Source organism: Impatiens glandulifera, chromosome 6 (assembly GCF_907164915.1).
Source record: "Impatiens glandulifera chromosome 6, dImpGla2.1, whole genome shotgun sequence".
In the NCBI taxonomy this organism is placed as follows: domain Eukaryota; kingdom Viridiplantae; phylum Streptophyta; class Magnoliopsida; order Ericales; family Balsaminaceae; genus Impatiens; species Impatiens glandulifera.
Window position 1 is genome coordinate 44,936,408 of NC_061867.1, and position 25,902 is coordinate 44,962,309.

The 25,902-nt window shown below is 30.4% G+C and overlaps 2 protein-coding genes and 2 pseudogenes across 2 annotated transcripts; 1 reads left to right on the forward strand and 3 right to left on the reverse strand.

The window, feature by feature from the left end:
• Positions 1 to 13,852: 13,852 nt before the first annotated feature.
• LOC124944085 lies at positions 13,853 to 15,018 on the forward strand (annotated as a pseudogene).
• A 230-nt stretch (positions 15,019 to 15,248) lies between these two features.
• LOC124944042 lies at positions 15,249 to 16,458 on the reverse strand (annotated as a pseudogene).
• Positions 16,459 to 16,500: 42 nt separating this feature from the next.
• On the reverse strand, positions 16,501 to 17,058 carry LOC124943678 (peroxygenase-like). Its single transcript, XM_047484154.1, has 3 exons — positions 16,950 to 17,058; positions 16,683 to 16,870; positions 16,501 to 16,575 (listed from the first exon to the last, which is right to left on the reverse strand). Exons 1-3 carry the CDS (start codon positions 17,056 to 17,058, stop codon positions 16,501 to 16,503), a joined length of 372 nt encoding a protein of 123 aa, XP_047340110.1.
• A 1,723-nt stretch (positions 17,059 to 18,781) lies between these two features.
• Positions 18,782 to 19,872, reverse strand: LOC124941865 (probable xyloglucan endotransglucosylase/hydrolase protein 23). Its single transcript, XM_047482225.1, has 2 exons — positions 19,579 to 19,872; positions 18,782 to 19,475 (listed from the first exon to the last, which is right to left on the reverse strand). Exons 1-2 carry the CDS (start codon positions 19,855 to 19,857, stop codon positions 18,864 to 18,866), a joined length of 891 nt encoding a protein of 296 aa, XP_047338181.1. The 5' UTR covers positions 19,858 to 19,872; the 3' UTR covers positions 18,782 to 18,863.
• Positions 19,873 to 25,902: the final 6,030 nt, after the last annotated feature.

Sequence of the window (25,902 nt, forward strand, 5' to 3'; positions counted from 1 at the left end):
TCTGCATAGTTGTTTTAAATTAATTTTGTTTCAACCATTACAGCTTAGGTTATTAAACTGACTATCAACTAGATCCAAAATTCATATAATGTGTAAACTACCCAAAACAAATTAAGCTATATAACTGCACTTTTTGGAAAACAATAATTAAAAGATTATAACATGCATGGAATGAAACATCCATTTATATAAAGTAACAAAGGAGAAAAGAATTATGTAATGCATGCTGGAACACTTAAAAGGAAAATTATATTTAAAATATTCAGCTCAAATTTTAACCTAAACTAATTGCTTATATATCTCTTTGTATAACAAATAAATAAATTATTAAACAATACAAGAATATGGTATTATAACAAAATATGTACTTGCAAAGATTAATGTAACTACTTTTAGTATAAACAAAAGACAGTACTTCTCCAAATTTTATAATATAATAAAGGTTGATTGTCCCATATATTCAAAAGAAACTACATCTCTTAAATTCCATTTTAGCAATTGTTCTCTTATTTCTAAGACGAAATTTGCCACTATATGAAATAATTAAACTTCCCAACAACTAGTTTATAGTTAGGGACTTTATAATCGAAAAGACAAAAGACAAATAACTTCTACTCTAATGAACTATATAATTTATTATATATGTAAAGAAATAAACTCAATATACTATTTTAAAGTCAGAAAAAGTAAAAAAAGTATATTAAAATTATATGAAAACAAATAAAAGTGTACTCATTCACAATTGAAGAAGTTCCCAACCTTCATATTTGATTCTCTATCAAGAATGTCACATTAATGCTAACTTAATTCACTTTATTAAACTACAATATCTATAATTCTGATTTTTTTATTAAGAAATAAGTTTTGGTGTGTTTATGTTAAGCTCTAATTATGATAAACCATGTTGGAGTTGTTTAACCTAAGTTATAAGAGATTTTGAACTTGAAGTTTTCATGTAAAACATTAACCTATATTTAGTAACCTTATTTGATTCTATTTATTCATGGTGATTTAAAAATTCTTAATATATTGACATTATAAAATTATTTATATAAAGTCTCGTTGTACAATATTACTAATTAATAAAAAATTTTTATTATAAATTGTTACTCAAATATCAAATAAATTATTAATAATGTTGGACAATTAAATAAATTTGAAATAAATTTCTTAATTTATCTATAATTAATATAAACAGAGAAAAAAACTCGTATAAGATGTTATACAACTAGCTTAATTAGAATTATATATAAACTAATAAAAGTTTATTTAAACGTATATATTATTAAAAATTGGTTCATCTAGCCTATGTTTACTAATAATGTTAAATATATTTTTTAAAATTTAAAATTTATTAATTAAATTTTTATTTTTTTTCTCCTTCATATATATATATATATTTTTTTTTTTAAAAAAACGACTTGGCGTCATTTCATTAAAAATTTCTAAAAACTGGAAAAAAAATCACGAGTTTAAGAGACCATTCTAGACAGACCTAGAATGATTTTGAAGTCGTATCATTCTGAATAAAAGCAAAAACGTAACTGAACTATCTGATTACAATGTTTTTGCTTATAATGATTTTAGTAAACGGTAAATTCCAATTTCTGCTGATATTCCAATTCTGCTCCATACTTGGAACTTTTCTCCACGTTCTCGCAAGTGCGCCACAATCCGAGACTATGTCGCTCCATAATTCTTCAACACTTTTGCGGGTTCTTCCATAGACTCTCGCATTACGTTCCTACCAAATGTTGTAAACTACTTCTCCAAAGCCGCACTTGAATACGTTTGTTGCGAATCTGTTTCTTTTGGCTTTGAGTAGTGTTGCTTCTTTGATTTCTTTCTATTCCTTCGGGAAACTGATCAGCTCCAGGCATTTAGAAAATCTGTCCCTAATTTCCAATGCTATATTGCAGCTCTCAAATAGATGATCAATGGTTTCTTCACTTTCGTTGCATAGAGGACATCCCACGTCCAGGATGCTCATAGACTTGTTGATACGGTCACGAGTGCTGAGTCTTTCCTAGAAGTCAAAACATATGATGAACTAGTGTCGATGAATGATCTTGGTTGACCATACGAGAGGATCCCAATCTACTTTCTACGTTTTTTCTTGGATTACCTCCCATATTCTCTTTGAGACCAGCTTCCCATTGTCTTCTGCATTCCATTCATGAACGTCGGGTATGTCTCGGAGTTGTATGTTACTGATGTGATCCAATATCCTCTGTCCTTCTGGATTTCTTCTTTAAAGCGAGTCCCTGTCACTGTCTTTTACGTCTCTGATTTTAGCCATTACGCAATCCTTTCTGATACATGTATTTTTGAACTCCTCTTTGTGAATGATTGACTAGTTTTCGAACCAGGGATCGTTTCAGAACAGAGTGCATTTCCCGTTTCCTAGCCGAATGTCGTAAAGGTCTGCAATATCACTTCTTAGTTTAAGAATTGTCTTTAGTGACCAGCTCATACCTTCATTAATTTTACACATCTAGATACAAGTTTTCTATTTTATAAATCGCGTGTGTACCCATTTGATCCATAATGATTACTGGTTGCGTTCCAATGCCCACAGATACTTGAAGGTTAGAGCCTTGTTCCACTCGATGCAGTTCTTCAGGCCAATGTCTCCCTCCTCTTGCGGCTTACAAAGAGCAGTCCATTTGATTTTCTTTCCTCCTCTCCCACTACTGCCCCAAATGAAGTTCCTCATTAGCGTGTCTAGCTCCTTCATTACCTTCTTCAGAATGACCATCTGCTACGCCCAATATCCAATTATGCCCATGACTACGGTTTTGATAAGCTCGATCCTCCCTGCATAAGAAAGTTTTTTCGCCGCCTAGCTAGATATCGTGTTTTTAACTTTTCAATCAACGACTTGTAGTGTGAGATCTTGATCTATTTCGCACTTAACGAAATCCTCAAATACCTTACGGGAAAACTGCCTTCCGCAATGTCCATGATGTTGAATATGTTCTTTGTTTCGTCTTTCACCCCTCGATAAATTCCTTCCTATTTTTATCAATTAATTAATGAATTTATCTATTTTATCTATTTTTCGTTCTCTATTGTTATGTCTTATATTAGTATTTAATATTTGATTAGTTTATTTATATTTTTTTCAAAAAATTTGCATTTCTTTTAAAATAACATAAATATTATTAATTTCATTTTTGTTTATAATAATTAAAAAAAATACCCTCTAAAAAAACATTAGTAGAACCAAATTCACAAAAAATTGTAACAAAAATTTTGTTTGTAATTTTTACTGTAATTAATGTTTTTGTGGAGGGTTTTTTGTTTTGTTTTTATTAATATAAATAAAAATGAAATTAATAATTTTTTCGTTTAATATTTAATTTAGAATTTAAAATTTTTGATAGAACTAAATATTATGGTAAACATTAAACAACTTTATACATTATAATATTCAAGCATTAGTCTCTAAAAGAAATAATTTTAAAATAATACATAAGAATAGAGAAAGAATAAATAGATAAAAAGTGATAAATTGATTAATTAATTAATAAAATAAATGAGAGACGAAAAATGAATATTTAATTATAAAAAATATTTAATAATTTTAGTAAATCGAGTTTAGATGAATCAATTTTTAATAGTATATACGTTTATATAAGCTTTTATTAATATATACGTCTAACTTGAACTAATTGTGCAAGTATATATACGTCTAGATGAAATTTATTTTTAAATAATAAAATAATCAATTAAAAATAAAGAATATATATAATAAAACATAACGAGATTTTAGCGAGTTAGTATTTTATTTTATATTTGCAAGTCCAGACCAAATTTAAAGACTATCTCATAGATGCGTCGCAATGGGAAAACAAGCATGCTACGAGCAATAATCTATATGTTAATTAGTGAAAAGTTGTATGATTAACTAAAGTTATATCAAGATATCATTCCATCATTTGCCTTACTAAGTTGTCAAATTTCTCATATGATATGTTCAAGAAAGGCGAAATTTCTTACACATTTTTTCTTTGACAATTGTCCTCTTAGATATGACAAAAGTTTGTAAAGTACACCCAAATAACTAATTTGCAATTGGGACTTTGGTAATCGAAAAGAAGGACAAATAAATTTTACTCTGATTGAGGGTCCTCAATCGATTCTTAAAAAATGAACGCAATATACTATTCTAGAGTTAGAAGTAGATTTTTTTTATAAGAAGAAACATTGAAAAAATTAGAATGTATCAAGATTCAAGAATAGGGCATTAATGCGTCGAAAAATTAGCCAAAAGCTTAATTTTTACGTCTTAAATCAAGTTAACTTAGCTATGACTAACTTTCTCAAACGTAAATAATGTAAACATAGCCACGGCTAAACTTATCGGTCGAACGAAAATTGTGATGCTTACATGATTTTCAACTAAGGATTATGGTGATGCCATAGTTTCGACTGAGAATTGCATTGTAGACATAATTTTCGACCGATAATTAATTGGTTTGTAGTGTGATTTTCGACCAACTAAGTCACTGAAGCTAGATTAATAATAGGTGAAATAATTTTCTAGAGTTGCTTTATTCACTTTGTTTATTTTTTATATAAAAGTTGAATTTCGTTGTAGGCACATTTAATTTAGTTGTCACTTCTATTTAACTTTTTTATAAACAAAATCTGTTTTGTTACGATTATTTTTTTCAATTTACATTTAAAAATGATATAATTAAGTAGATTTAGAAAAAAAAAAATCCTAATTACAAGAATTTCCATGATCTACTGATCACAAAGAAAGTTTAACTTGTATTAAAGCACATGAAAATATCCATGACTCTAAAATCAATCAAGACTTTGTTACCATTTACATCTTTTTTACACAATAATGTTTGTTATATAAGATTAAGAGGTATTTGGGTGAGTCAAACATATTTGCTACACTAAGTTTTTTACATTGACAATGTGTTAAATGAATCCCATGGTGAAGATGCGTATTTATTGATACAAAATAACATTGATAATGATTTTGTCTCTATAGTTTGATTTATTTATTTTAAGTTTCATTTATGTTATATATATATAAAATGATAATATATGAATATTATATATTTTTATTTTATACGTTTTAGTATTTTTTTTAAGGATCAGCATTTTTTCAATAATTTAAATATAAATGATCAACTTATTGTATTTCAATATTGTTAATACTATATTATAATTCAAATTTACAAAATAAGTAAAACAATCTATTATGATTGACCTCATAGAAAATATAGCTATGAAAAATAAAAATAGGCAATATAATCTTTTTTTTATAAAATATTATAAGAAAATTAGTTAATAAATTTAATAATATAATTATTATGCGATCCGTCTGGATCTTTTTCCATCTATAATAATAATTCGATTAGGTCAAGAGCCTTTCAATCTTCAATATTTAAATCTATAAATATACAAATATCTCTAATTCAATTAAGTGCATAATCTCTTCTTCTATATTTTAGCAAATATAGTGATTTTATATGAACATGACGATGATAAAATAAAGGCGTGAGCAACTTCTAGTGACTTTTAGAGGAGGAAGAGTCATCTTGTTCAAAACATGCAGTGAACTAGCGACACTTAGTGGGGTATGAATTTTATTCAGTCTTCTTTTGAAAATGAAGTGTTATATTTTGGATAACCAAGTGTAAATGTGATGGGTGGTCACTCCTTAGTTTACTCAAATGAATAAATTATTGTTAATCTTGTTAACGATTATTTATTAAATTGAGCATTCTAAGAACTCGCCAATTATTTCATCAGTCGACTAACTGAAGGAGAACACACATTATTCTCAAGAGAAAAGAGGGTATAGAATTTACACCCCACAAAGTGTCGTCAGTTCATTATATTTATTGAATAAAATGATTATTTTCTTTGAAAAACTCACCTTTAAATTGATATCGATTTATTTTTTCTTTGTAGATCCAAATATAAATTCATAAAGATAAGATGTAAATAAATGTATGAATTGTAATGGAATTATCTTTAAAAGTAAAATGAGAGCTGCCACACCATTTTCATTTTCATAGTGTATTCCAAATCAATGTAGATATGAAATAAGGTCTCATCCACCTAATTATAATTGTTTTTGTTTGATATTTGAATTAATGTTTCTTACTTCATATTGTAAGTAATTTTTATTTTTTATACTCCCTTTTTAATTAATTAATATGTTTTTGGGTATTTATTTTAATTTTTTAACTATGCTAAAATAACATATTAAAGTAGTATATTGATGTTTCTTGTACCGAGCTTATGACTTTATCATGTAATGACATTTTATATGTGGTTTTATGTGTTGAAGTAAAAATTCTTGTATGAATAATTATTTTATTGTGTTATATTTATATACATTTCTTTTAAACCTTCTTCTTTAAAGTTCTTAATCTTGATTAAAAAAATTATTTCAAAATTATTTTTAAAATCGAAATAATTATTAAAAATACTAGATAATTAAATAATTAGAAATTTATTTTTAAATATATATGTAACTTAAATAAACAAGAAAATGGAATTAATATATATATATATATATATATATATATATATATATATATATATAACAAAACCAGACTATATATTATTTATTTTATATTTTAATTTATATTGGCTGGTGAACCAAAATAGAAGACTAGTATATGACCTAAACCAAATTCACCCAAGGAATTTAAAGTTTAAATTAAACACAATTAATGACAGACAAAACGTGCAGAAAATAAATAAGAGAGGTCAAAATCGAGTGGAAAGAAGTAAGAAAACAATGTATTTTTGAAAAGAAAAAATGAAGAAACTTATGTCATTTCGACTAATATATTAAAAAAATCCTCCAAATCAGACGTAGTTTAGAGATTTTATCTCGTGATTTTGATATTTGTTTTAAAAAAAATATTCTTGTTTAAAATGTGTGAAATATTTTATCGATAGACATTTTCTTTTCCAATTTTGGTGTGATTTTTGTTTACAAATGAAAAGATAAAAACTCAGACTAGCTTAATTACAAACATTTTCATATATATGTAAGCATATTTGTTTTAAATTAATTTTGTTTCAACCATTACAGATTAGGTTATTAAACTGACCAGACTATTATTAACTAGATCCAAAATTCATATGATTTGTAAACTACCGAAAAGAATTAGGCTACAACTGCACTTTTTGGAAAACAATAATTAAAATATGCATGGAATAAAACATCCATTTATATAAAGAAAGAAAGGAGGAAAGAATTATGTAATGCATTCTGGAATACTTAAGAAATAAGTTTTTGAGTTTTTATGTTAATCTCTTAATTATGATAAACCATGTTGGAGTTGTTTCACCTAAGTTTTATGAGATTTTGAAATTGAAATTGTCTTGCAAAGCATTTACCTATATTTAGTGACCTTATTTAATTCAATTTATTCTTAATTTATTGACATTATAAATTTTTTTATAAAAAATATTATATAAAGTTTCATTGTACAATATTAGTAATTAATAAACAAATTATTATATATTGTCACTCAAATATCAAATAAATTATTAATAATGTGCACAATTAAATAAATTTGAAATACATTTCTTAATTTATCTGTAACTTATATAAACAATAAAAAATTCAATTAAAATAATGAATAAATATAATAAAATAGAACAAAATTTTATCGAGTTAATATTTTATTTTATATTTGCAAGTCCGCAACAAAGTTGAAGACTATCTCATAGATGCATAGCAATGGCCAAACAAGAACGCTTCGAGCAATAGTTAGAGGTTAATTAGTGAAAAGTTTAATGATTAACTAAAGTATATGAAGATATCAATCCATTATTTGCCTTATATACTAATGTCAAAGACAGTTGTCAAATTTCTCATAAGATATGTTCATGAAAGGTGAAATTTCTTGCGCATTTTTTCTTTAACAATTGTCCTCTTAGATATGATAAAAGTTGTAAACTACATCAACAATAACTAGATTGATTCTTAAAAAAATGAACGTAATATACTATTATAGTGTTACAAGTGGATTTTTTTAGAAGAAGAAACATTGAAAAATTAGAATATATTAGGAATGGGGCTTTAATGTGGCAAAAAATTAGCCAAAGCTTAATTTTTGGATTTAAATCAAGTTAATTTTGCTATTACTAACTTTCTCAATCGTAAATCATATCAACTAGCCACGGCTAAACTTCTCGGTCGAACGAAGATTGTGATGCCAACATGATTTTCGACTAAGGAATATGGTGCTGTCATAGTTTTCGACTGTGAATTGGGTTGTAGACATGATTTCCGGCCGATAAATTGTTTGTAGTGTGATTTTCGACCAACTAAGTCACTGAAGCTTCGATAATAGGTGAAATAGTTTTCTAAGAGTTGCTTTATTCACTTTATTTCTTTTATATATAAAAAATGAATTTCTTTATAGATACATTTAATTTAGTTGTCACTTCTATTTAACTTTTTTTATAAATAAAACTTCTTTGTTGCTCTTTTATTTTTCAATTTACTTTTAAAATTATATAAGTTGATTACAAAAAATCCCAACAATTACAAGAATTTCCATGATCTACTAGTCACAAAGAAAGTTTAACTTGTATTAGATGCACATAGGATCCGTCTCTCCATAGTTGTTTTTAAATTAATTTTGATTCAATCATTTCAGCTTAGCTTAGGTTATTAAATTGACTTTTCACCTAGTACCAAGAGGTTTCTTAAACTAAGACAGAGAGATTCGACCGAGACTTTTCACCTAGGACCAAGAGGTTCGACCTTGGGATCGAGACTCCATAACCCTAAGAACAAGACTTCTTACCCTAGGACCGAGAGTTTTAACATTGGGATCGAGACTCCCTAACCCTTGGATCGAGAGTCCTAATCCTAGGACTGGGAATTCTAACCTTGTGAATGAGACTCCCTAACCCTAGGACTGAGAGTCCTAACCCCAGGACCGTAACATTGGGATCGAGACTCCTTAACCTTAGGACCGAGAGTTCTAACTTTGGGACTGATACTCCATAACCTTAGGACCGAGAGTCCTAACCCTAGGACTAAGAGTTCTAACCTTGGGACTAAGACTCCCTAACTCTAGGATCGAGGAACATAGCCCAGAATTAGTCCAGGACCGAGAGGTTTATACACCTCGACCGAGAAACTTATCCCCAGGCTAACCCACGACCAATAGTTTTTACCCCTAGACCGATAAGATCAACCAAGGACCAAAAGTCCATAGCACCTCGACCGAGAGACTTCGGTTTTAGACCGAATATTCTGAACCTCGACCCGAATCGAGAGTCTTTTAATGTCGACCAATAAAAATGAACACCAGCTTAGGACTTCGGTCTTAAGGCCTGTTTGGTTCCACTTTTCAAAATCCAAAATTATTTTTATAATTTTGGGACTTCGAATCATTTTCTAAAATCCCAAAAAATTAGAAAATGCATTTTAAATATTTTTAGGATATTTTCACAAAAATATTTCAACAAAGGCTTGTGTGGGTTTATTTCTAAACCCGAATACATTTAAAAATGATTGATATTTTTCAATTATTTCCTCTCAAGTTATCATCCGCAACAGGTACCAGTATTTAAATATTGATGTTTCAATATTTTAAATAACTCTAAGCCTAGAAGCATGACAGAAAGAATAAAGGTTAAAACTCAAACATCAGACAATCGATTTTCAAAAAGCCAAATTTATAAATAAATATTGTTCTTAAAATGGATACGGATGATGAAACAAGAAATCTCTTTCCTGAGTATCACCAAACTACGAACTAAAATAAAACTCTACTCAATATGTTTGTATATATTTGTCAACTTTTATTGATTTTCAAAAATTAATTGGTGATTCTGTTTTAAAATAGATAATCTTTTAAATTAATTTTTTTTTATTAATTTAAACTAAAGATTTTCTAAAATCAAACTATGATAACTATAAAATCGATTATTTAAAATTTAACCTCAAAAATAATTATTTTTTAATTAATTTCAAAAAAGTTGTCAGACGAACCCGAGCTTTCCACAAAACCCGAACTTAAGGGATTTTTTTTCTGGGAGTTACATGTATAATTTGTTAAATCTTTATTATTGGGTCTTAAAGACAAGGCACACAAATTTCTAGAATCTCGAACTTTCATCGAAACCTGAACTTAAACGAATTAGGATCTTGTTGATCCAAAAATCATAATTGAGATAAAAATCATAATTAAAAAATTATTTAAGTAATTTCTATGATTTTCTTTTAATTTTAATTATAGATTAATGTTATAGATGTGATTTTGATTATATATTATTGTTAATGTAATGTAAATTATCGTCTTCTTCTAAAAGATTTTGGACTCTTTTTGGGTATTGTGTGTTCATGGTGTAGTATGTATTTATTTTAATTTCTTAACTATGCTAAAACAACATATTGATATTGAAGTTGTATATCATGTAATGACATTTTATACGTTGTTTTATGTGCTAAGTAAAAATTCTTGTATGAATAGTTATTTTATTGTTTTCTATTTATATAAATTTCTTTTAAACCTTCTTTTCTAAAGTTCTTAATTTTGATTAAAAAATTATTTTTAAAATATTTTTAAAGTTGAAATAATTATTAAAAATACTAGATAATTAAATAATTAGAAGTTTATTTAAATATATATATATATTTATATAACTTAAATAAACAAAAAAAAATGGTATTAAAATTTTAAAAAAATAAATAATTATATATATACATAACAAAACTAGAATATTTTTGACCAACTAAGTGACTAAAGGTACAGTAACATGTGAAATAGTTCTAGAGTTGCTTTATTCACTTTGTTTTTTTTTATATATAAATTGTATGTTGTTATAGGTATATTTAATTTAGTTGTCACTTCTATTTAACTTTTTATGTCATTCTGTTTGTGTCAATTGTGTCGTTCGTGTCGATCGTCTCGATCGTGCCGGTCGTGCCGTTCGTGATGACAAAATTATTATTGTTGTGTTGTATAATGTTTGATTTATGGTATATATAAGATGGGTTAGAATCTCGGTCAGGCCCGACAGTTGGACCGACAAACACGATGAACCGGTGTCAAACCGGGATGGGTTGATGAAAATATAGGAAATGCAATCATCCTTGTTAAACTTGGCCAATCCGACGGTTGGACACGACAATCCGGTCACTCCATTTAACTCAGCAGGTTTGTGCTATTTTTTTTAAAAAAATATCTTTTTTTTTTCTCATTTATCACTTTATCAGTTCCTTTTTCTCGTTTTTGTTTCCATTTGGTTTATCTATTTTTAGTTCCTTGTGGGTTGTTTATCAATTTCTAGTTCTAGACACTGATAATGACAATCTCTTTCATTCATCTCAAGCTACACCTCCTACCTGAATTAGTTAATTCTTCTCTTTTACCCGACTAAAAAATGATTTAAGGTGTCAAGTAATATTTAAACCTAATTTATTCTCCAGATCAAAGCATAGTTATTCAAAAAATCGGAGGTTGTAGCTTAATGGATTTTTAATATTTTGTATTATTTTATTATTATATAAAACTTACTAATTGAACCAGTTGACACATCGATTGAATCAGTATCCCAGTGATCTAATCTCTTCACCGGGGTTATTGACAGGCCAGGTTTCAAAAATGATAATCTATGGATATAATATATTTTTATTTTATTTGCTTTAGTATTTGTTTTTGTAAGGATCGTTTTTTTTTCAATAATTTAAATTTAAATGATCATTTGTATTTCAATATTGTTAAAATTATATATTATAATTCAAATTTACAAAATAAGTAAAAAAATCTAATATTACTGGAATCCTAGGAATTATAGCTATGAAAAATAAAAATAGGAAATATAATCTTTTTTTTATAATTCTATAAGAAATTTAGTTGATAAAATTTAATAAAATATTTATTAGAAGATCTGTCTGGATCTTTTTCCATCTATGATAATAATTCTATTAGGTAGGGGAGCCTTTCAATATTTAAATATATAAATATACTAATATCTACCATTCAATTTAGTGCATAATCTCTTTTTCTATATCTTAGCAAACATAGTGATTTATATATGAACATGACGATGATAAAACAAATGCGTGAACAACTTCTGGTGACTTTCAGAGGGAAGAGTCGTGTTGTTCAAAACATGCAGTGAACTAGCAACACTTAGTGGGGTATGAATTTTATTCAGTCATCTTTTGAAAATGAAGTGTTATATTTTGGATAACCAAGTGTGAATGTGATGGTTGGTCATTTCTTAGTTTACTCAAATAAATAAATTATTGTTAATCTTGTTAACGATTATTTATTCAATTGAGCACCCTAAGAACTTATCAATTATTTCATCAGCACTCAACTGACTAAAGGATAACACACTATTCTCAAGAGAACAGAGGGTATAGAATTTTCACCCCACAAAGTGTCGTTAGTTCATTATATATATTGAATAAAATGTTTATTTTCTTTGAAAAAATCACCTTCAAATTGTTATGATCTATTTTTTCTTTGCCAAATCCAAATATAAATTCACAATTTGTGATAGAATGTAAATAAAAGTATGAATTGTAATGGGATTATCTATAAAATTAAAATGAGGGCTGCCACACCATTTTCATAGTGTATTCCACATCAATGTAGATGGAATAAGGTCTCATCCACCTAATAATTGTTTTTGTTTCATATTTGAATTAATGTTTCTTACTTCATATTGTAAGTAATTTTTATTTTTTATAGTCATTTTAATTAATAAATAACATTTTAGGTATTTATTTTAATTTCTTAACTATACTAAAACAACATATTGAAGTTGTATATTGAAGTTTCTTGTACAGACATTATGACTTTATCATGTAATGACATTTTATACATTACTTTATGTGTTCAAGTAAAAATTCTTGTATGAATAGTTATTTTATTATGTTCTATTTATATACATTTCTTTTAAACCTTCTTCTTTAAAAGTTCTTAATTTTAATTAAAAAAATTATTTCAAAATTATTTTTAAAATCGAAATAATTATTAAAAATACTAGATAATTAAATAATTATAAATTTATTTTAATATATATATATATATATATAACTTAAATAACATAAAAATGGAATTAAAATTAGATATATATATATATATATATATAACAAAACCAGACTATATATTATTTGATTTAATATTTTATTTTATATTGACAGATGAATCGAAATAGAAGACTAGTGTATGACCCAAAACAAACTCATCAAAGTTTAAATTAAACAAAATTATAGACGGAGGACAAACGAGAAGAAAATAAATAAAAGAGGTCAAAATAGAGTGGAAAGAAGTAAAAAAATAATGTATTTTTGATAAGAAATAAAAGAAAACAATGTCATTTTCTCTGATGCATTAATAAAAACATCCAAATCAGACTAATTAGTTTAGAGATTTTATCTCAAGATTTTTATTTTTGTTGTAAAAAATAAACTATGAAGACCATATTTTTTTTCCTTATCAAGGTTTTGTCCCAAAGAATTTTCTTTGGTGGTACTCGCCTTCACTCCAATCATTTGACTAAGGTGGGGGAAATTTGATGAAATGGCCTCATAAGAGGTCTAATTCCAAAAAAAGGCCCACAATTGATAAAGTTGGCAAAAAGGGCATTTTTGCCCGGTGAAAAGTCTGTAATACCCTCGCGCGCCTGTTTTACCGCTCAATTACGAGAAATGTATTTCTCGCATTTGGTATATCTTAGTATATATTGAGATTCAGACATTTATAAAATATATGAAAACGGCTAGGATTTCGAATCGATCTACAATAAACTACGAAAGAACAATCTCCAATGGAGGACGCGATCACGATGCATTCATCTCTGGATATCAGATTAAGACACATACATGACGACGACTCAAGACAAGAACGCCTTATCATCAGAGGCTCCACTTGCCCCCGTCACCGTCAAACACAATGTTCGCTCCGACCTCGACACCACACTTCCAAAGCCTTGTATGTATTCTCTAGCTAGATCTTGTTCTTTCAAATTATAAGTCTTTGAGATTGGGTCTTTTTTCATCAAATATGCAGACTTGGCTAGAGGGTCGACTGCTCCTGATATGGACCATCCACAATGAACAATAGGGCACCCTCAATATGGCATGAGTGTCCTCCAGCAACATGCTTCCTTCTTTGATCAAGATGATAATGGAATAGTAATCTTTCGGCGCCAGGGCTTGCATTGTCTAACAATGATAGTAGACTCAATTACGAGAAATGTATTTCTCGCATTTGGTATTTCTCGCATTTGATATTTCTCGCATTTGGTAAATATTCTCCGACCACGAACCCTAAATTTAGGGTTCTCATATAAATACTCTATAATTTTCATTTTCAAATGAAATTATCAATTTTGAAATATGGGTTCTTCAGATTTTAATGATATTGTTTGAGATGCAGTTTGCATCAATTGGATTTCAATATTATTGTATCTCTTGTAATGTCTATGTTTATAAACGGAGCTATGAGTTATCCTTCTCTTCTTGTGAGTATTTTCTGCTTTTATATCAACCAATCTTGTGAAATTGTATCCATTTCTAACATATTTTGTGATGAATGAAGGGATGAATACCTTATCCATTCCTTCCTATATACATAGCCAACATCCATAAAGCCAAACATGAAAGTGATTCTGGAACTTATGATACAGAAGGAAGGTACATGCCGGTGAACTTTGAGAACATGTTTAGCAAGTATGCACTCACTATACCTGATAGGCTCACTTTTGGGGAAATGTGGGCGATGACTGAAGCAAATTGAGTAGCATTGGACTTCTTTGGATGGTATGTATGAACTATGAACTCGAAAGAAGAGATTTTTATTTTCCTTTGGTATTATTGTAATATTGAAATCGCTAAACAGGTTTGCGGCTAAGGTGGAGTGGATAATGTTGTATGTTATAGCTCGGGATAGTGAAGGAATGTTGTCTAAAGAGGCAGTAAGGTGTTTGGATGGGAGTTTGTTTGATTACATTGCAAAGATGCAGATGAAAGAAGGGAAGATGTACTAAGAAGAAGATGAAGAACTTCTTAGTCTTGTTTGGTGATAATAATAATGATAATAAAGTGTACTACCAGACAAGAAGAAAACAAAGTTTTTTCTGCATTGTGTTTCAATATATTATATGTTGTAACAATGTATCTTGTTACTACCATTATCTCAAATCTTAAAGAGGAATGATCTAACTTGTAATGAGCAAAGCATATGCATAAAACCAAAACCAAATCAATAAAATCACAAGAATTGAAAGGGTATATGATTCTAATCTCAGTTGTGAATCAAAAAACAAAATTGACAAGTTTTTTAAAAGCAAAAGAGTCCCCCGACTTTATTAGACAATAGCATTGGCAACACTTGCAATTCTGGGCCATAAATCAGCACATTCCTTCCCAATTGGACCAGTAATGGAAGAATCTGATTTTTTTACCATCAAACAAATAATTGTGAGTGAATGAATGAGGCCTAAAGATGATATAGTAATTTAACACATTTTGAGACATTTTTTACCTTTCATTTCTCCCTTAGGATTCACTATCACACCAGCATTATCTGCATAGTAACAACATATTTATCAACCAATATATTTATATATTACAATCAACAAATTTCATATATAAAAAATACCAAGAAGTAGGTAAGACTTAGAACGCAAATAAGTGAGTATAGTGTTTCTAAATACATCATTCATCATACCATAAACTCTATTCATTATCCCTAATACTCTTTTTTTAATATCTTAGTGGGTATATACAATACCCAAATACCCTTGAAAACCAATACTAAAGAAAAACTATTTCTAAATCCTCAACATTGAGAGTTTGTCATACAAAAGGCAATTGCAGTGAAGAAGGGGGTTAAAGGCATTGTGATGATGAAGTGAGACATGACAATCAATCAAAAAGTCAAATTGTACACTAACTAAATGGCACTTTTATTTTCAAAATAGATATCTGATTATGATGAGCTTTGTTTGGTTAAGTTGTTTACTTGTGGAAATGGGCATGCTTTTCAAATTGTTTGATTTGCCCTAGTTGTAATCAAATAAGGGATTGTATCAATCAGATCGTGAAAAGAGTGGGTTCTTGTCTAACTGTTCTAGTAAAGAATAACAAAGAATTGGTTAAACAAGTAACAAGTTATAACACAAAACAAAATCAGAATCTACTAAATCACCTTCAAAATACATGAACACTTCATCCTTTCGGCGCTAGGGCTTGCGTTGTCTAACAATGACAACAGTCATGACCTTCTTTCTCAAATCAGGTTTCCCTTTCTTCATCGTCGCCATAACCATATCTCCCACACAAGCAGACGACAATCGATTCAAACGACCCTTGATCCCCTTCACTGATATGGTGTAGAGATTCTCCGCGCTAGTATTGTCGGCACAGTTGACTATAGCCGCCACAGGAAGACCCAATGACATGCGAAACTTGTTTCCCGCCGATCCTCCGCGAACTGAAACGCGTTATTTTTCAACATTGAATTACTATCAAGTATCAAGAATGTAGATAACAGAAAATTGTATAGAAGATGAAACACTAATCTCGCTTCGACATTTTGACAGCTTCAGAATACAAGGACAATGTGAAATTAGGGTTTTAGAGTATTTATATGAGAACCCTAAATTTAGGGTTCGTGGCCGGAGAATATTTACCAAAATGCGAGAAATACATTTCTTGTAATTGAGCCTGCTGTCATTGTTAGACAATACAAGCCCTGGCGCCGAAAGATGACTATTCCATTGTCATCTTGATCAAAGAAGGAAGCATGTTGCTGGAGGACACTCATGCCATATTGAGGGTGCCCTATTGTTCCTTGAGGATGGTCCATATCAGGAGCAGTCGACCCTCTAGCCAAGTCTGCATATTTGATGAAAAAAGACCCAATCTCAAAGATCTAATAATTTGAAAGAACAAGATCTAGCTAGAGAATACATACAACGCTTTGGAAGTGTGGTGTCAAGGTCGAAGCGAACATTGCGTTCGACGGTGACAGGGGCAAGTGGAGCCTCCGATGATAAGGTGTTCTTGTCTTCATTCGTCGTCATGTATGTGTGTTAATCTGATATCCAAAGATGAATGCATCGCAATCGCGTCCTCCATTGGAGATTGTTCTTTCGTAGTTTATTGTAGATCGATTCGAAACCCTAGCATTTTTCATATATTTTACAAATGTCTGAATCTCAATATATACTCAGATATACCAAATGCGAGAAATAGCAAATTCGAAAATACCAAATGCGAGAAATACCAAATGCGAGAAATACATTTCTCGTAATTGAGCGGTAAAACAGGCGCGCGAGGGTATTACAGACTTTTTACAGGGCAAAAAGACCCTTTTTGCCAACTTTATCAACCGTGGGCCTTTTTTGGAATTAGACCTCTTATGAGGGAAATTTCATCAAATTTCCCCTAAGGCGGCGTTCGGTTGGCGGAATTGTCAGATTAAAATTGATATGAGAATTGAATTGGATTTGGAATAGGTAGAATTAGTTTTATAATTTCAATACAATGTTTTGTAAAAATATCAGAAATAATTTTCTAATGTTTGGTAAATATTAGAATTAGAATTGGAGTTGATTTAAAATTGACCAAAATACCTTTCAATAAATATGTTTGACTGTTATTTGATTTTGCACTGTTTTCTTCTCTTCGTTCCCTAAACCCTAGAAACCTTCCCGCCCAACATAATCGTAGGCAAAAATCGGCATATGAGTTCAAATTTGGGTATTGTGGGGGGGGGGGAAGTTTCGAGTAGATCACACGATTTTTAACATGATGGGCTAGAATGTTTACAAACATTGCAACTTGTTCATCAACCATCATGTGTTTTGTATCTCGTAACCCTCCTTTAACCTCAAGCATCATGCATAATGCTTTAAGAGTATTTCTATACATTCTCAATTGCTCAATACACGTTTCATCATTTTGATATATTAATGTATTCAAATGAGCCCGTCTAGCGAGCGAGAAAATCATGAAAGTACCTCATCTCTACCGATACATTATTGTTCATCACAATCGAACTCTGAAGTTCAATAAATAGTATCAGCAAACGCCACAAACGAAGTCAGTGGTCTATTAAACTATGAATTTCATTAGATTCGTCAACTTCTATAGCGGTGATGCCTAACCGATACATGGTTGAGAGAAGAAGACTTACCTCGATGAATTTGGCTACGGAACGGTGAATCGAAAGCGACTAGGGTTGATGAACGACTTGAATTTCAAGAAGTAGGAAAATTTTCAAATCTGGATGAGGGGCAAAAGAGAGATTGACGCCGACAGTAAGAACGAGGCGGCCCGGAGTTGGATTAGAAAATTAATTGCCGCTATGGAAGATGGGAAACCCATTTCCCAAAGAAATGGGAAATCAAACCCTACTAGTTATTAAACACCGATTCCAAATGGATATCAAACACGATAATGTGTCAATTCATCTAGAAATTGGATGTCAAAACTACTATTTCCATGTACCAAACGCCGCCTAAGTTTATAGGGAGTATGTATTAGTCAAAAGGTTCTCGACCTTATTCAACCGTTGGTTAAAGTGAGTTTCTTTTCAAATATAAATGTAATATTATAAATTGTAATAATATTTGATTATAATGTCTATAGAAATCATCCAATACAATTAGAATAACAAGTAAGCAATTTCAATTTTAATCTCAATTAATTTGATATATTTAAGTCTATTGGATTTAAAGTACATCCCTTTATTATTATTTTTATATAGTTATTGTATTCTAGAAAATAGTAAGCCAACCAATATTGGAAAAATAAATAAAAGAATATTTAATTATAGTATAAAGAATGAAAATAATAAAATACATGGGTTTTTTACATTTTCCTATTACAAGGAACACTCTGGTGGTATTCCAAGAGGAAACCTAGTAGTGTCAAAACAGTAATTATAGACCATATACTTGTTTTGCACCCATTTTAGCCTCTCTTCATTACTACTATCCAGCTCTTCATACAACCACCCATCGCCGCCGCCATCGCCGGACTGCGATTTCAACGTATTGTCGTTACAAGACGACTTAGCTGCAGAAGCCGACCAAACGCAGGCAGTGGCGTCGTTGTAATTCCGATAAGACGACGAGAACGGCGCCTGAGTCCAATCCGTCTTCACCAGGCCGCCTCTTGTGGCCCAATCGTCGGCGTTCCATAAGCTTGAATAAATCCTCATTGGCTGGCTCTTCAGGTACGGAACCCCGACCGATTCCGCGTTCTTGAATTCTCTAATGGGAGTTCCGTCGACTGAAAAGATTATGCGCTGAGGATTCCAGAGGATGGAGTAAGTGTGGAAATCGGCGGTGGGATCGAACCATAAATAGAATTGCTGCTCTCTGTTTCCTTTTCCTTGGCTGAACACGTTCGTGTGAAGAATGTATGGATCGCCGCTTAGATTCCCCAAGAACTCGAAATCTATTTCGTCCCAAGTTGTTCCAGGCGATTTCAACTGCATCATCATAATCATCAATTTTCAAATAAGTTCATCTTAAATAGATATATATAAGCCAAGACTATGTTCTTCAATGAAGTGGGTTTATGAAAAGACTTACATAATAGGCTGTGACGGTGCCGGCGGAGTTACCGGGGACGAGTTTGATCTGCATGTCGATTTTGCCGAAGAGGTATTCGTTTTTGGATTGGAAGCCGGAGCCGGAGGATTGATCTAGTGAGAGCGTGAGGAGATCTCCGTTGTTGAGAATCTTGGCTCTTCCGTCGCCCCATGTTATGTCCACATTTTCGTATAGATTTGCAGAGGAGGCTAGAATACTAATAGCGGAGATGATGATCATTATTATGATGAGAGTGGATAATGAAGAAGAAGAAGCCATTGAAGCTGGTTAATAAGAAGGTTTGAGAGATATGGGAAATGGGAAATGTGTTATTTATAGGGTTTAAGGGGAGAAGAAGAGGAGAAACAGAGAGGAAGATTCATAGAAGAAGAAGAAATGGAATTAAAAGTGCCAGTTGGAAAAATGTAGTAAATTATTACTTTCCAGTTTTCTTAGAAGCTGTAAACAGCTGTGAAGACTCTATTCTCTAAGACAGTGTAAAATTTGAATCTCAAGATTTAATTTTTGGAAATACAACTTTAATTTTTCTATACTAATAATATATGGTTTGGGAAATACTAACATATATTACATTATTTATTTTCTTCAATTAATCATTTAATTAGATATTAGAAATAAAACACTTAGGGGTGCTTGGTTCAAATAAAGGAATAAAAATAGGATTGGAATTGATAGATGTCTGAAATAGGAATGTGTATGATTGATAGAAGTGTAGTGTTTGGTTAAGAGTTTTAATTATTTCCATTACAATTGATATCAATGTTTGGACTTTGGATTTAGAAGAAAAAAGTTATAAATATAATTTTGTTATTAAATCTATGATTAATAGTTTAATTTTTTTTTGTATTAAATTAAAAATATTATTATTTTTATAACATATTTTTTTTAAAATATATAAAATATTTAAGTGACATAATTTAATAAAATATAAATATCTAATTTTCAATTTTTTATTAATTATAAATAAATAATTATCTATTAAATATAAATAACATAAGAGAAAGTCTTTCAAATATTATATATTAAATAAATACATTTAAATTAAATATAATATTTTATTTAATAATATATTATAACATAGTATAATTTTTTTAATAATAATTTTTGTTAAAATATTTCATATTTAACTTTTTTTAATATTTTTTAATATTTTTTTTATATAAATTGTTATTTTATTTTTAGTTTTATATTTTTATATTTTAATTAATTTATTTTAATTTTATTATTAATATATAATATTTAAAATTAATTATAATAAATAAATTATATTATTATTAATTATTATAAAATTTTTATTTTAAATGATTTCTTAATATTATTTAAATAATTGAAATTATTTATTTCATAAATGAATAAAAATTTATTATTATATTAATTATAAAATAACGTATAATATAATTATAAAATATATATAATTATAATTATAATTATAATTATGAGAGAGAGAAAATAAGAGACCGGAGATAATGGAGAGAATGTGTATCTCAAGAATGAGATTCATTCCTCCCAATTTAGATAGGATTGGATGATTCTTAAATATCCGGAAATCAAAACCACCAGCCAAAATCTCAAGACATTTCATTCCCTTTCTCATTTCTGATCAGTAGAAAAACCACGTACCAATTTATAACGTTTTATATTGAAATAAAAGTCATCACACTAACTTTCTACATTTTAAAAAAATAAAATACTTAATCTTCAGTTACCCATTACCGTTTGGACTCCGCTGCAATATAAACTCTGAAATGATGAAAGTTATACTAGGAAATCACGATATTGAATTACTATAATTAATGTGTGCGAAAAATTGAGATGATTAAAGAATGCCCTATTTTTAAATTAATAGATTGCAATATAATACTAGTTGGGACATGGGAAGGGAAAATGTAAATGGAACATGAGCAAGTAATGCCTCCCCATGGTGAAAAGGACAAATAAGAACAACTGGCTACAACTAGCTAGTGCATGCACGAGGGATGTTATTATATATTATTAATAATAATAATAATATATATATAAAGATTATCACAATGATAATATTAATTAAGAACATATTAACATAAGTTAGGCGGTTCTTTGGACAAATAGTTATAATAAGTTTTGTTTTTCCAATAATTTTTTAAAGGCTGCATAGATGTTATAAAAAAAAAACAAACATTTAGAATTTTTGTAAAATAAAAAGGAATAAATTGTTTCAAATTTCCTTATAACTAAATGGTGATCCCATCTAATATGAATTTGATGGGTGAAATTATAAAAGAAAAAAAAATGGTCCTATTTAAAATTCTTTTAGGGTTAAAATTTGAGTCAAACAAAGACATGATTCAGACACTCAAATTTTTATCACTTTGAATAATTAAAAATGAGTTTTGTTTACTCTCTATTATTTGATAGTTGACCTCCTAATAATTTAAAAATACAATGGATGAAAAACAATTCATAACTAATTTTTTTTAGCTTAACGAGAATTTAAGTTATGACTTACTAAGTCTCAAATTTATCTAGTATAGAGATGGATTCACCATCGCCAACGCCATCCTTATCTACCACCGTCCGCCCAACAATAGTCGAAACATTGTCAGAAAAATACAAAAATACGATTTCTTGTCTATTTAATTCATTTCTTCTACAATTTTATTCCTTAACCTTATCATTTATATGTATACTATTATTTACGTGTTTTTATTTTAAAATTCACTAACATCTTATATTTATATTTATATTTATATTTATATTTATATTTATATTTATATGTAATGTTTCTCCTTTGATGAAAAAAACAAATAAAAACAACTGGCCAACCATTGCTAGTAGTATGCATGACAGGAAATCAAATATTGGACCCCACAAAACATACATAAATTGTCCGACCAAAGGAAACCGCGTATATTAACATTATTTATTTTTTTCTAATTTTTTATTTGTTTAAATGTAGGTTATTAGCACCATTTTTTAATATTTTAATTATTTAAATGGTTATTCTCATTTGGTTTTGGTGTGTTTGTATCACTTTGAATACTTTGTATTTATATTATTTTAACAACTCTTCCTTATAGAATAATGAATGATTTTTTAAAATATAAATGATTCAATTTTTATTTGAGAAAGCATAGACTCTTCATATGTTTGACTCTTCAAATGACAAAATAAATTATTTTACACATTGAATAGGGCTCTCACTCAAATCTCTTGGTTATTTCAATCACCCCTAAATCATTATTATTACTCTAGGAATACTAAACATCTAAAAACAAAAAATTATTAATTTAAGTTTATTCAACAAATTTCTCCCTTAAACTTAAATACTCTTCCGATCTATCATTCAAATCAACATTTTACAATTCGCCAACAGTGTGGTTGGTAGTGGTTTGGTGAATACATTAGCAGCTTAATCTCGACTTTCAACATGGTCCAGCTCAACCTTTCCTTCTCTGACTTATTCTCGGATGAAATAAAATTGGACGTCAATGTGCTTGCTTCTTCCGTGATTAACCGGATTCTTTGTCAACTCGATTTGCCGACTTGTTATCAACTCGACCGGATCATTGTACCTTCATCTCAGATCACTCTTAAATGTCTTAGTAAATTTGAAAGTCATACTGCATGACACACGCTCCAAGAGGCCATCACATATTCTGCCTTGCAGGTCAACAAAGTTACAATAGGCTACTTCTTTGACAGCCAAGTAAAAGTCGTATTCCCGAGTAGGATACATAACCCGAAGTACTTTTCTGATCAGCAACATCACCACACCAATCACTATAAGAGTAACTCACTAATCGGTAGTCATCAGATTTTGAATAAAAAAGATCAAGTGAAAGGGTTCCTCAAACCTATCTCAGAATTCTCTTCAAGGAATTTCAATGTCTATGATAGAAAAATTAAGTAAGTTAATTTTCAAACCGGCCACTCATTACAAGTTTTGAATATTTATTCTAAATAATCAAAAAGGGAGAAATTGATAGAAAAATTAAGTAAGTTAATTTTTGGAACCGGCCAGACGAACTAAACAGTTGTTAACTTTCATGTGCAGATACAGATCAAACCGGTTGGCGTATCAAAACCGGTTGCTGCTATACTTCAAAGAAACCAGTCTCAAGTGATCAAGTTAAAGATCAGAGGAACCGATTTTCACTTTCTCAAGCGACCGGTCCGCAAAGACAAAAACTTACATATCAGCCGGATCATACTGCAAAAGACACAAAACCGGAAGATTCAAACTTCAAGAGTGACGCACCATGACGAATGAAACGTGTCTTGAAAGAATAAAAGAAGATCGGATCCGATCGGAAGCATGCGAGGAAAGCAATGATGCTTTATTGATCTGAAGTTGACAACCTGAGGTGCATGTCCAACACGTGTCCAAATCTGAAAACCGACTATGTCATCTTCTGCTCAGAGCTACCTGCATGACTGCCAGGTGTTGAGGAAGATGAAGCGTGCAAGCTACCTCTCTACACCGGCGTGATAACAATCAACCAATCCAAAGGAGAGAGAAGAAAAGTAACCGTTGGCTCTTCTCAGCTATAAAAGGGAGACGAAACGTCTTCATTTAATACGAATGCAAGTTACGAACACAGTTGTGAAATTACAGATTACGAAAAACAAATCATCAAATCATTAAGTTAGAGAGATAAACTTCTATATTCCAAAACCGGTGTGTCTAAAACCGGAAGCTTTCTATATTGTGTTGTGTTGAGTTGTTGTATTACATCAAAGAGTGAGTTTGGTGTAACCGGCGAGTAGCGAAGTTGGGCTTGACCGGAGGTATTGTGATAACTATAAAAGTTAGTGGAGATCCTTCTCATAATCTGAGAAGAAGGGGTGACGTAGGAGAGTTTGCTCCGAACATCCATAAAAAATCCTTGTCTCGTGTTCTTTCGTTGCTTTCATTACCTAACCTCAAACTAATAGTACTCCATAAACTGGTCACTCATATTCATTAAACCGACTCCTTCTAAAACATCATCTAAAAGTCGCATACGTTGCTTCAACCTGAAACAAACATTTCCGCCCTTGAACCCGGTTCAAGAGTCTGTGACAGTTTGTGCAGTGCTGAGAACGGTTATAGTCTCTAACCGGACTATCACCAAAGTGTGTTGTGTGTTGTAAGAGGCCACCCTTCCTAAAACCGGAAACACCCCGGTCCTCCAAGGGCATCCCCGATCCTAACAAGTGGTATCAGAGCGAGGTTCTTAGCACTCAAGCAACCAAAGAAGATGGGAAGCATGACCCACAGCGACAAGCCGCCAATGCTAAACAGCGAAGCGTTTAACAGTTGGAAGAAACAGATGTATCTACATCTGATTACATTAGATGATGAGATGAGCCGAGTCCTGAAAGAGGGACCGATCAAGATCAACAAGGAGGCAGACCTATGGACGAATGAAGATCGAAGACGGAGTAACCTGGACAACTATTGCATGAGACACATCTACAAGGCTATAGATGATAACACTTTGAACAAAATATCAGAGTGTGAAAATGCAAAGGAAGCCTGGGAAACGATCATTCAGATCCATGAGGGAAACGAAAGAACTAAGGAGAACAAAATCTTGGTGGCTACACAGAAATATGAAAACATAAGGATGAAACCAGGGGAAAACATGAAGGAATTCAGCAACCGATTCACTAGTGTAGTCAACGAGCTTCAAACACTCGGAAAGAAGTATGACAACCGAGAAGTAATAATCAAAGCCCTAAGATCTCTGCCAAGCACATGGGACATCAAGACCATGGTGATGAGGGAATCGAGCACCCTTGGGCAGATGAAGTTGCATGATGTGTTCGAGGATCTAAAAGCCTACGAGTTCGAGATCAAGTCTCGGATCGAAGACGAAGCATCCACATCAACCGCAACCAGAGCTTTGGTTACATCGGTGGAACCAGCGGTCCAAGTATCAACCGTTCCGGCTCCAGTCAAAAACACCGATCAAATTACTGAAGATGTGATGGCGATGCTAGCTCAGAAATTCGGGAAATTCATGAAGAAGAGCCAGCCACCATCTAATAACGATTTTAATTATAACTATGTAGATAAATCAAACAAAAGATGTTATAACTGTGACGATTTTGGACATTTCAGGTCAGAGTGTAGAAAACCAAGAAGAGACGATAGAAAACCGGAAGGAAACTATCAGGGAAACAACTATCAAGGGAACAACTACCAAAGCAACCGGTATCAGGGAAACAACTACCAAGGGAGCAACTACCGGGCAAACAACAACCAACGAAACGACTACCGGAGAAACGATGATCAACATGCTGACGAAGGAAAAGAGATTCAGAAAGCGCTCATTGCAT

Bases quoted from the DNA above. Each gene is read 5' to 3' on its own strand.
- LOC124943678 (XM_047484154.1), bottom strand. From the start codon at position 17,058: ATGACGACGAATGAAGACAAGAACACCTTATCATCGGAGGCTCCACTT. The intron at 16,871-16,949 runs GTATGTATTCTC...TCAAATATGCAG, and splicing joins CACCACACTTCCAAAGCGTT to ACTTGGCTAGAGGGTCGACT. The intron at 16,576-16,682 runs GTATTTCTCGCA...TGTATTCTGAAG, and splicing joins CAGGCTCAATTACAAGAAAT to CTGTCAAAATGTCGAAGCGA.
- LOC124941865 (XM_047482225.1), bottom strand. From the start codon at position 19,857: ATGGCTTCTTCTTCTTCATTATCCACTCTCATCATAATAATGATCATC. The intron at 19,476-19,578 runs GTAAGTCTTTTC...ATGATGATGCAG, and splicing joins GCACCGTCACAGCCTATTAT to TTGAAATCGCCTGGAACAAC.